The 11,975-nt window shown below is 57.3% G+C and overlaps 1 protein-coding gene across 1 annotated transcript; it reads right to left on the bottom strand.

Annotated features, from left to right (window-relative positions):
• Positions 1-7,943: 7,943 nt before the first annotated feature.
• LOC102369511 (galectin-7-like) lies at positions 7,944-10,229 on the bottom strand. The gene is made up of 4 exons (XM_006036944.2): positions 10,144-10,229; positions 9,927-10,015; positions 8,574-8,775; positions 7,944-8,172 (listed from the first exon to the last, which is right to left on the bottom strand). Exons 1-4 carry the CDS (start codon positions 10,168-10,170, stop codon positions 8,059-8,061), a joined length of 432 nt encoding a protein of 143 aa, XP_006037006.1. The 5' UTR covers positions 10,171-10,229; the 3' UTR covers positions 7,944-8,058.
• Between the last annotated feature and the right edge of the window lie 1,746 nt (positions 10,230-11,975).

Below are 11,975 nucleotides of genomic sequence, written 5' to 3'. Positions count from 1 at the left end.
GGCGGTGAGCTGCGCCGGGTGCCCCCCACCCCACCCCTCGGGGGCCTGGGCCTGCCTCAGTTTCCCCCAGCCCAAGGGAAGGAGGCGGCGGTGGGGAAGAGTGGCCAGGACTTGTGGGCTCTTGAGCTCCCAGCTCCACCAGGCGGGAGCGTGGGTGGGGGCGGGGGGCGGCCTTCTGTATGTGTCCCGTTTGGAGAAGGGGATCATGCTATGTTGGGGGCTGGACAGGGCCTGGTGCCCACCCCCCATCCTGGCCTGGGGGGTCTGTGCAGCCCCAAGCACCCCCGATCCTGGCCGGTGGGGGGCGTCGTGCAGCCCCGAGCACCCCGATGGCAGCCGGGGGGGGTGTGGACAATGCGGTTCTGTGTCCTAGACGAACCCCGCGACCTTCCCTGCTGGTTTCCAGGAAGCCGGGATGGGGCGGGGGAGGGCAGTCACAGTCACAGTGACGTGTCCCCAACACGCCCCGCCCCCCCATCTGTGTCAGAACCAGTGTAGGTTGGGCCAAGGGTGCCTCCGTGTGGGGAAAAAGGGAAGTGCAGGGCTTTGAGTGCGCGCCCGTGCACGCACACACACACACACGCTTAGAACCCAGGTGTCCTGGAGACACGCACACACATACATATACATGCACATGCCCACATGTACACACAGAGGACCCAGGTGTGCAGGACACACACACATGCACACATGCAGGACCTGGGTGCCCAGGGTACACATGCACACATGCAGGGCCCACATGTCCAGGACACACACACACACACACACACACACACACACAACCCAGGAGCCCCAGCCTCTCTCTAACACCCTGACACAAGGCATTTAGCAGGCGCCTGTCTCTTTAAGAGGGGAAGAGGCTGCAGTTGAAGCAACCGGCAGGTGTGGGGGGTGGCGAATCAGAGAGTCATCTGACCAGATGGGGCGGGGCTTGACACATATAAACCCAGGGCCTGGTAGGAGGCAGGCAGTCTGCTTTGGAGAGCTGTGGGGAGAGGAGAGGAGCTCCTGGCTAATGTCTGAGCTGGGGTAAGTAACTCGGTGCACTTTTGGTCGGGGTAAGGGGTGCGGGAGTCCTGAGAGGGCTGGAAGACTGAGCTGGAGAGCTGTGGCCTGGAGCGGGGCAGAAGGGAGCAAGTGTGGCTGGGGTGCCTGGGGTCTTGCTGGGCCTTGGAGCACCTTCCTGCTGGAGACTGAGGGGCTGGAGGACCCATCGCCCGGAGTGGGGTGCACACAGGGCAAGGGAGCCCAAGGTTTGGGACCAGGGGCCAGCAGGTGACAGAACAAGGAGCAATAGGCTCAAGTTACAGCAAGGAAAGTTTAGGTTGGATATTAGGAAAAACTCTCTCTAGGAAGGTGGTGAAGCGCTGGAGCAGGCTCCCCAGAGAGGTGGTGCAGTCTCCATCCTGGGAGGTGTTGAAGACCCGGGCAGACAAGGCCTTGGCTGGGATGATGGAGTTGGGGCTGGTCCTGCTTGGAGCAGGGGGTTGGACTGGATGTGAGCTCCCTTCCCTCGCTATCTGTGACTTGGTGACTTCATGGCTCACAACGATCTCGCAGATTCCTGCTACTCTCTACCCTCCGCAGGTGTTATCGCCCCCTCTCCTCTTTCATGGTGTTAATGTCCCGCTACTTAAGCCAGCTCTTTTTTTCTGCCCTGTTACCATCTCATGGTCCTTCCCGGGAACGTCTCTGCTCTCTCCCAGCCCTGCAGGGCGTTTGTAGCTCTTGCGGCAAACCTTAGCTCGGGCGCGGTCACGTGAGCTCAGGGGTAGGAAGGCCTGACGGTGAAGTACCGGCGGCACCATCAAGGCGCTCAAGGAGGCGGGATGTTGTGAGACGAGTGTGAGTGAGACGTGCATTTTAAGTCTAACGTCAATGGGACGAATGACGCGCGTCTTGACTGCTTCTGGCCTGGTTCGCGTTGTTTCTCTGCACCTTCCTATCCGCGCTGGCAAACCCGTGCACAATCCAGCCCTCACATTGGATCTGACCCTGCACGCTCTAGCACCAGCCGCTCTCGCACAGGCGTCAAGCTCCTGGCGTCTGTCGCATTGGCGGAAACCCCTGTGCTGTGCTTGTACGTGTCCTGGTGCCTGGGCATGTCCCACACTCTAGTGGGGCCCTTTTGGCAAATGGCTCTGGGGCCCTTGGGGGTTTGGCTGCTTGCAGTGTCCTGCCTCGCCATCTGCACTGTGCCCGTAGGGGTCATGGTACAATGCCACCATGGTAGTGGGTGCCCTTGGGGCAGAGCCAACAGCAGGGGACACTAGATCTCTCGCTTGGCCACAGACAGGATGTGAGGATACGGGGTCCCAGACCAGCTGCCCCCTCTCTCCAACATCCTGGCTGCGCCCATGTAGGGGTCTGCCTTGGGTCCACAATGCACCCGAAGGCCCACAAGCCTCTGGCTGGTCCTTGCCAAGCTGCGTGGACACCAAGGACATGACCATCTGCAGGAATCGGGGTGGCTAAATTATTCTCCCACCCAGTTCTCACCGAGCTTGTCGGTCATCAGCTACTCCAGACCTGTTTCCACAGACGCTCGTGCCTGGAGCCCCGGGAGATCCAAGGCTGCAGCTCCCCCAGAGCAGTGCGTGCCCTGCGGTAGCACTGCCCCCCAGTCTCCCTCCATGGGATGGGGGGCTCGTACTGGGGCATCCAGGGTACTGGTGCATTTGCCCTCCTGCCCCCTCTGATTCCTGCTCCAAAGACCAAGTGCCTGGCAGTGGTGGCAGCACTTCTATTCGGGCAGCAGTGAGGGAATCCTCTGATTGGATGGCTTGTTTTCTCCCCGATTCCTCCTAAACTCTTCGCTCCAAGTGTGAACCCCTCCCATCCTTGTAAATGCTTGTGATGTTGCACTAATCAAACTCGCCTTTCTCCTGCAGTGCAGCTCTGCGTTGGCACCACAGCTCCTGTTTCACTGGTTTGAACCCTAGCTGGAAATGTGAGCTCGTGGGTGGAAAGAAGAGTCGGGGAAGCACTGGGGGCCCTGTTAAGATGCTGGAGTCAGTAAGATTTTGTTTTATGAATGTGAGAAGAGACGTCCCTTGAATCCTAATGGTGGCAGGACTCGTGAAACCACAAAAGTCTGTTGTTCTTGCCTAGTTTGTGGTATCTTCATGCATCACATAGGACGCGGCAAACTAAGGCACATCCCCGTGCAAGAATATTTGCTCCCGTCTTTGACGGAATAAGGCAGCCTGAGGCCGCTCGCTTATTCAGAAAGCTTCTAGGTCCTTTTGAACATGATCAAAATATGGACTGGATTATACGGGACAAATCGCCGTGCCCTCTAGATCGTAGATCCACCCATGGCTCAGACCCAGGTGCTCTGTCATCAGCTGCAGATGTGTCCTTGGGAGCAAAATGCCGCCTTATCTTTCTGTAGGGGAGATCGGTGAAAGCAAGGAGTAGGTGTTTTCTGAGAGGGGGGGGCCTGAGTCTAAATTGGGGGGGGCTCTTGAGTCTGAAAGGATTAAGAACCGCTGCAGTAGACCGAACTCTTGGCAGTCTCTGCAAACCTCCGGCCAGCAATGACTGGGAAACCTCCTTCTCTGTCGGAGCAGGGAGGGCGCAGGCTCTCCATGCCCAGAGGGGCTCGAGGAGAGGCCTGGTGGGGATGATCTAGGCATAGCGATGCCTCTGCTCTGCTGTGGGGCTCTCGCACGACTCCTAGAACAGAATGACAGACAACGAGGGTTGTGTAACCCGTGGGCCGGCCGCTGCTCGGCAGCAACAAGGGTCGGGTTCAATTTTGGGGTACTAAATACATTTTCCTGGGTGGGGGCTCAGCCCAGGGTAAACACTAAATAAATCACAAGGGTGTCTGATACAACCAACAACCCTTCCTTCACAAGCGGTATGGACACGACCCCCTGATTTATTACAGAGGTGAACACAAAATACAGTTAAAAAAACACTGTCTGGGTCTATAGTATACCCTGTAGCACCCCTTACCCTCCCCCTCACATTGGGGGATTTGACCCCAGCTCAACGGTCCAAGAGTCTTGACCCAAAAGAGGCTAGTCCCCAGGAATTTGAGTGCGTTGTCTCCCTCGGCACTGGAAGGGCCCTTTTGAGTTGATGTGACGGTGCTGGGCAGCGTCGGAGGGTGGCTGTGGGGTGTGTTATGGGCTCCTGCCCTGGATTCCCAGTCGTAGCCCCGCACAGTGATGCTGATCCGAACCCTGATCCTGTGTGCCCCCTGGCCTCTAGCTCCAGCAGGCATGCCAGCGCTGCCCCCACCTCCTCTTGGGGACCCGGGGGAAAAAGAGACCCCTCGGCCCAGGTGGCCTGAACTTTAAATGAGACCAACTCAAATAGTTGGAAAAAAACTCTTCTTTGCCAGCTTTCGGACACAAACGCCGTTCGTCATGCTGAGGAAGCATCTGCAGTTGTTCTGTGCTCTTCTGGGTAGACTGAATAGTCAAGAATAATAGATGAATAGTCAAGAAGCCAGAGGCTGGTATGCATGCAAGAAAGCCAATCTGACTGCCTTTCTTGCATGCAGGTCAGCCGCTGGCTTTACTATTCAGCCCATCCAGGAAGAGTGCACACACCAACTGCAGATGCTTCCTCAGCCTGACCAAGGGTGTTGATGCCCGAAAGCTTGCAAAGAATGTTTTTTTTCCCAGCTATTTGGGTTGGTTCAATAAAAGATATTAGATTTACACAAAGAACCTTGTCTGCCTGTGTCCTTAGACCAACACGGCTACAACCTACACCCGAGCCGTATCACTTCTCTGACCTCATCACCTGGTCCCAATCAGAAACGGCATCATTTGAACACTGCTAACGCAGACCAAGAATTCAAAGGTGTCGGTGCTCCTGGGGAAGTGGCCAGTTGGCACACTGGTTCCACCATCCCTTGGAGGGAGATCTTAAGAGATGATGGTCTGGACACAATGAGAGAGAAGGGATGGCATCCTCTTCCAGTCCGAGAAAGGACACCACATACAACAAATGTGACGCATAGAAAACCTACTCCATGCTTTACAACACAAACAAGATACACAGCAACATGAAACTAGAACACGCCTTACACTACAAAATGACTTGTACACTTTGGGTGTGCAAGAGAAGGGACCTCACGGGGGTGCATCTAGTCGAACCCCCTGCTCCAAGCAGGACCAGTCCCAACTCCATCATCCCAGGCAAGGCTTTGGCTACCCGGGTCTTCAAAACCTCCAAGGATGGAGACCGCACCACCTCTCTGCAGTATTGCCAACAGCAGTGTGTCAAAAATTGAGAGATTTGGTATGTAAATCATGAGATGCCATTTTTGAAGTATAAACCAATATAGATATATTGACTGCTGGTTTATAAATCCCATTAGTCACTTATATGACTTCTAATAGGTCAGAGATTTATACAAAAGCTATTACTACAACTGATAACTATGTTACTGATTATTGCTATATACCTGATGACTATGTTACTACAACTGATAATGCTTTAGGAAAAAAAAATTAAAAATCCTACCTGTTGTTACAGTTGGGATGACAGCTGTTGTGTGTCTAGCACTCTCCAGGCAGAGGCACAGACAGTGCCCAAAAAGTTAGCCTGTGGAGGAGAAGGGGTATGGTGGGGGCAGGGCAGATTGAGGCCCCCACAGTGAGGGAGGGAGTGGGGCAGGGGCTGGGGCGAATGTGGCCCTGTATAACAGAGCCATGGTGGAGGGGCACAGGTCCCTGCTGCTGTGTGCACCCCCGGGGGAGCCATGGGTGGCACCTGCCCCCCAGATTTGTGTGCAGGGCAGAGGCAGGCTGCTTCTGTGGGCTGAGTTCTGCACCCTGCTGCCTTCGCCCCGGGAGCTGCACATTGGCCATGGCATGTCCCCCCTGCCTGCCTGGCACCAGGAGGCACAACATGGCATCGCGCAGCTCCCAGAGCAAAGGTAGCAGGATGCAGAGCCCCAGCCTGGGGGAACCAGGGCCAGGGGCCCAGAACCTTCAAGGGACAGGACATGAAGATATAAGGACCTGAAGATGCAAGAGATTGGACTTGGGGCCGAGAGACTGATTGCTGACACCTGTGAGGCACCGGCATGGTTGTAGGAGAGGCTGGAGACACAAAAGCAGCATTTATGGCACTGAGTGGCTGGGGTCCTGGGCAGCCTCCCAGCATTTATTACAGAATCAGCAAAGGCGTGGCAGGCGAGTGAGGGAGAAGGGCTCTGGTACCAGGTAGGCATGAGGGGAGGGCCAGAGGAGGGGGCTAACATGAGACCCAATCTCATCCTGCTACTGGGTCCAAGTTGCCCACGCAGGCCTAGCTCAGGGCCCTGGGGATCTCTCTGCTCCTCTTGTCCCCCAAGACCCTAATCCTTGCAATTATGATATGTGGGGGCATCCCCCAGGGGCCTTGGCCATTTCTGAAAGAGGGTCTGAGACCCTCAGTATCTTAAGAGTCTTGTGAGGGTTTTTTTGAGGGGGGTGGGGAGAGGAGGGGAGTGGGGACGTAGCCTCCCTTTGATTCCTGCCCCCGCCTGAGCTTTCAAAGCAACTGCTTGGTTGGGGCAGCAGGGAAGGACTCCACTGACTGCACGGCTCACAGTCGTCTCCCACATATCTGCTAGTCTCTCCGCTCCTCGGGTGTTACCGACCCCCTCTCCTTTTTGATGCTCTTCATATTCCAGTATCCAAGCTAGCCTTTCTTCCATCCTGTAGCTGGCCCAAAACCCCTCCTGGGAATGTGTCTCTTCTCTTTCCCAGCTTTGCAGGCTGCTTGTAGCTCTAGATAAAAAGCTTAACTCAGAGGTAGAAATCCTTGATAGTGAGGTATTGGTGATACCATCAAGACTCTCTTGAGAAAGCAAGATTTTGTTTGACAAATCTGAATAAGAGACTCTAGCGACACTGGGACGAGTGACACATCTCTTGACTATGTCTGGCCTGGTTTGTTATATTTCTTTACACCTTCCTATCTGCTGTAGCAAATCCGTGCACAATTCAGCCCTCATATTGGCTTTGATCTGACCATGAATGCTCTAGCTCCAGCCGCTCTCGCATGGGTGTAAAGCTCCTGGTATCTGTCTCGCTGGAGAAGAACCCGTCCTGTTTGTTGTACATGTCCTGCTGCCCAGGGCACGTCCCAGGCTCTGTTTCACGGAGCCCTTTTGGTAAACGGCTCTGGGGCCCTCAGGGGTTTGGCCGCTTGTGATGTCCTGCCTCGCCCTCCACACTGGGCCTGGAGGGGTCACGGAGCGATGCTGCTGTGGTAGTGGGTGCCTTTGGGACTGAGTCAACAGCAGGGATGCACTGGATCTCGGTCTTGGTGACAGCCAGGCTGTGAGGATATGGGGCCCCAGACCAGCTGCCTCCTTTTCCCAACATCCTGGCTGCACCCACGAGACACTGGGTGCTGCTGCAGCCCAGGCTGGGGACCAGGGACGGGGCTGTGCCAGTGCTTCTGCTGGCATCGACCCCGCAGGGTTCTGGCTGGAGGGTCTTGCCCCTGCGCTCAGACTGAGCCTTATGCTGCACAGGGGCAGGAAAGGATTTTCCCTCTGGTCAGACTGGCATGCACGGGGAGGTGTGGGAAGGCGATTTACCTTCATCTGTAGCACCGGCGCAGCCTCAGCCTGGGGTCTTTGGAGCATCTATCGGTGTCATTCCCCACCGCCAAATCCCCTCTGCTTTCCTAGAGGCAGGGATGGAGACGATGCTCGGTGCAGTGTCAGGGCCGACGGTCATGTTGCTCAGAGGTTTGATGCTGGATGCGTCTGGGCTGGTTTGGTCACAGCTGATCCTGCCTCAGGCCGGGGCTGGACTAACCATGGCCTGCAGCTCCCTGCCAGCCCCAGTGCTCTCCGATAGCCCCTAGCTCGGCTTCCCCCCCGCCCCAGGGCAGAGTCTCCCCAGCCCCAGGGGAAAGGTCTCTGTATGAGCAGCCCCATGCATTTCTACAGCAAAGGCACAAAGAGACACGGGTGCAGGTAGGGGAGAGCCCCGAGGCTACTTTATTGGCAGCTCTCCACATCCACTAGCAGGTCCCAGTGGGATCCCCAGTGCAGGGTCCCCGTTACTGGGGTCTTCTGGGTTTTGGGACAACTTAGAAGAACTCAATCTTGTGGATGTCCACCTTGGGCCCGACTTCCAGGACCTTCACGTGGCACAGGGGGATGCGGTGACGGAACCGCTCGAACACCTCGTTGTTCACAAGCACCTAGGAGGGAGCAGGGTGCGCATGAGGCCATGGGTCTGACCAAGACCCTGGGGTGGAAAGGGATGTTTGAGGGGGTTCTTCCAGTCCCTGTTTGGGGCTCAGCTGGGTAGACGACCTTAGGGGTGTTTCACAGCCTTGCCTTCTGCCAGGGAGAAGCAGGGCAGGGGGGCACACGTGCACTCACACATGCATGCCCATCCCACCAGCTCAACACAAATCTAAGCCTGGGCCCTGGTGCTGGGCTGTAGAAGAGCCTCTGCCCCCCTGGGCTCCGGGTTTCTTGGCTTGTCCCTACCCTGGATGCCACTAGCCCTGCTTGCGGGCCCCTGGCCTATCTCCCCCTCCCCGCCCCACCTGGCCCAGCCTGGGGGGGAAGCCTGTGGCTGACTGGCCCCCAGTACCTCGAAGTGCTCATTAGTGATGGAGAAGTCCAGCTGGAAGCAGGTCTCGTGCCTGAACGGGTTCTCCGCATTGGTCTGCTCACTCTGCCATTTCTGGTTCTGGAAGCTGTTGCACACCACTGTGTTCTGGTCGAAGCGGGGGTTGAAGTGAAAGGCCACATCATGGTTGGTCTCCTCCCCACAGCAGAAGTCCACAGAGAACCTGGGGGGCAGGCAGCGGGTGAGAGCCCGAGCTCCTAGCCCCAGACCCTGACTCCCAACCTGGGAGGCAGCTTATTGATCAGGGGCCTGGAGCACCTGCCGGGGCAGGAGAGACTAAGATGACCCAGGGCTCTTCCATTGGGAAAGGGGACGGCTGAGCAGGGAGTGGAAAGAGGTCTATCACACCGTGAAGGCTGTGGACTAATTGACCGGGGAGCTATTATTTGCATCCCAGGACACTAGAACCAGGAGACACCTGCTGAAATGAGTAGGCGACAGGTGTAAAAGTAACAAGACAGGACTTTTTAACACAATGCGTCGTTCCCTGGTGGAAGTCGTGGCCGCAGGAGGTGGCGGAGGCAGGAGCAGAGCCAGGGTCAATGAGGCCTGGATAACTTCATGGGGGATGGATCTATTCATGGGTGTTGAACAGGGCGGTTCGAGAGATTTCCTTTGGTATCTCTAGACCGGTCCATGGTAGACGCCAGGGCAGGTATTGAATAGGATCGTTCAGTAGAGATTCCCAGCTCAACGCTCTCCATCCACCTGCCACAGACGGAGATGGACACTGGGCTGGATGGACCGTGGGTCTGACCCAGCCCGGCCCTGGTCACGTTCTGAAATAGAAACGCATCTCAGAGCATCAGCAGTCCCGCGGTCCTAGACATCCTGGAGCAGTGGGGCTGGCAGGGGGCTCGGGCGGTCACAGCTAGTCCAGCTCCCTGCCCGAGGTGGGATCAGCCCTGTCCAAAGCTTATGATCAAATCCTGACCCCTGACACACGTCACCCTTAACACGTCGCAAGGTGTGACCTGACTGCACGTTCGTTCAGTTAGCAGCGTGACAAACCAGGAGGGGCTAGCAGGATCCGGGCTGTGGGCCAGCCAAGAAGCCTGGAGGCCACGTAGGCAGAGGCTCTGCTACAGCCCAGGGGCTTGGACTTGTGCTGAGCCGAGGGGACGGAGACTTGCTGCCCTGCCTCGTGGAGGGCGGCGTGTGTGTGCGTGTGCGGTTAATTTAGGGGCGCTCCTGTAAAGTTTGGGCCCCGCTGCCAGAGCACCCCACCCTGTCATTAATTGGAGATGGGATCGGATGCCAGATCTGAACACAGCTGGACGCCCGGGTGAGACTCTTACGTGTCCAGTCACTTACCTCTGGCAGTCGGATGGCACGGAGCCCTGGATTCGCACCCCCGTACAAGGTGGGGAAAGGTCATGAAAAACCAGGGCGCAGGGGGCGGTCTGAGAAGGGGGAAGAGAGAGGGAAGCTCAGGGGAGGGCGCTTCGGGGGAGTGCAAAAAATCCAGGTCGCAGGGGCTCCCCGGCCCCCTGGGCAGAGCCCCCGACCAGGGGGAAGGGCTGGTACTCACCAACCCTGTGACACACTTGAGAGCCATCGTCGCTGTGCGTCTCCCTCTGCCCGACGGAGTCAGCCGGGGTCTGGCAGCAAAGGGGGCTCCTTAGAGGCAGCAAGGGGAACCCCACCCTCCACTGACTCATCTCTGGACGCCTCCGCCGCCGCCTCCGCCTCCTCCCTGCAAGATCTGTCTTCGCCTTGTTCGACCTTGCTGAGGGGCAGCTTTTCCCTCAAACTCCCCAAGTATTGCCCAGATAAGAGTATAGCCTGGGTACACCCACGGGTGCACCTTCATCCCCATCACAAGGGAGTGGCGAGAGATGTGGGTGCTTTGGCAGGGGTCACCACCACTGGCTCGTGGTTCCCTCCTACCTCTATCGTGGCAGACTCGAGACAGGCTCTTAACGATTTACCGTATTTATTAACATACTGCATACATAAATATAAAACGAAACATCCTCCCCATATATTTACACAGAGGGCATTGACCAGTAACCAAGGTCAAACCCTAAATAACACTGTGGGTGAATCCCTCCTAACCACAACCCCCAGGGAAAACACTGTATATCCGCAGCTTCCCCACCCCACAGTGGGGAACCTGTACTCAATTAAAGGGTCAGGCAAAATAGAACAGTGGCAATGTGCTTTGACCCCTATGGAGGAGCAGTTCCCCCTTTCTTTAATGCAGAATGATCGGCATCAAATGGGCCGCTACCCCCTTAGGGGACCTAGCATTCAAGGCAGCCCAACAGGGTGTTTTTCAGAAATGACTGTCTCACGATGGCACTACTTACCCATCCCAAGTAAGCAGTTTCAGCAGCAGCACGTGGTACAACGTCACACTACAACACTTCAGTATAAAGCGCGATTGTAAACAATCTCAATAACATTTATCCCGTAGCAAGAGAGAGTCCTCCTTCCAATGGGGTCCCTGGGGGGGGCGGGGTCCAGGAAGCACCAGGGACCCCTCCCCTGAGGGCCTTGACTGGGCGAGGGGCTGGCTCCTGGGTGCTGGGCCTCACGCCGCAGCACTACTATTTCCCTGTGCCTTGGTTCCTGGCACGTGGGCTCTTAGCAAGGGCCTCCCGCCAGGTGGCTGACCCGAGCAGCCTCTGCTGCTCCCTGGCTCCGCTCCCTCGTGCGCCGCCCTGCGTGCCGTCGGACCTGGCTGCCTGCCGGGAGATGAGGCCTGAGCCGCCGTGCCCCCTGCACCGTGTGGGGTTGCAGGCTCGAGCCTCCCAGAGCCCGAGCTCTGTGCGCCGAAACGCGCGCCGTGCTGAGCTCGAGGGTCTCGCGCCCTCCCAGGGACCTTCAGGAGCCCGGGGCTATTCCCCGCTGGGGCAGCTCGTCCCCAGCTTGTCTCGCTCCGACTGTCCGTCTTCAGCCGCCCCGTCGCGTCTCCCCTGTGCCAGGCACACGGCTCTTTATATCGTCCCCAGGGCTCCGCCCCTGGACTCTGCTGGACCTGACAGTGTTGCAGTCTCCAATTGGGTCCGTGGAGGTCCTCTTCCCCCCCCCCCCACAGAAAAAGGGCATGACTTCAGTCCTTTGGCTGACTCCTGATTGGTGGATGGGCTCCACCAATCAAAAGGGCAGAATCCCGAGCCTGGTAGTCAACCCACAGTCCAAAAGGTAAGTCTTCTACAAGAGCATGGCTGCAGGACCATCCCGCACCTCGACACTGGCTGTTGCTCTACATGAGAGCAACAGATGGGGTCAGACCCCGGGTCCACCCTGCATGACCCAGGGCAGCAGAGAGCAGCGCGGGACGGGAGAGCGACGGGGTCCGAGCAGGGTTTTCCCCTGTTCCTCTCCCCCTTCTCTGGTGAGAGACAGCCAGGGACT

Source organism: Alligator sinensis, unplaced genomic scaffold (genome assembly GCF_000455745.1).
Source record: "Alligator sinensis unplaced genomic scaffold, ASM45574v1 scaffold107_1, whole genome shotgun sequence".
Classification (NCBI taxonomy): domain Eukaryota; kingdom Metazoa; phylum Chordata; order Crocodylia; family Alligatoridae; genus Alligator; species Alligator sinensis.
The sequence above is the reverse complement of the archived record's forward strand: the minus strand, read 5'-3'. Positions and strand labels throughout refer to the sequence as shown.

Excerpts from the sequence above, each read along its gene's own strand:
- LOC102369511 (XM_006036944.2), bottom strand. The coding sequence starts at position 10,170 with ATGGCTCTCAAGTGTGTCACAGGGTTG. Across the intron at positions 8,776-9,926 it reads GTGCCATCCGACTGCCAGAG|GTTCTCTGTGGACTTCTGCT; the intron begins GTAAGTGACTGG and ends CCTGCCCCCCAG. Across the intron at positions 8,173-8,573 it reads TCACTAATGAGCACTTCGAG|GTGCTTGTGAACAACGAGGT; the intron begins GTACTGGGGGCC and ends GCTCCCTCCTAG.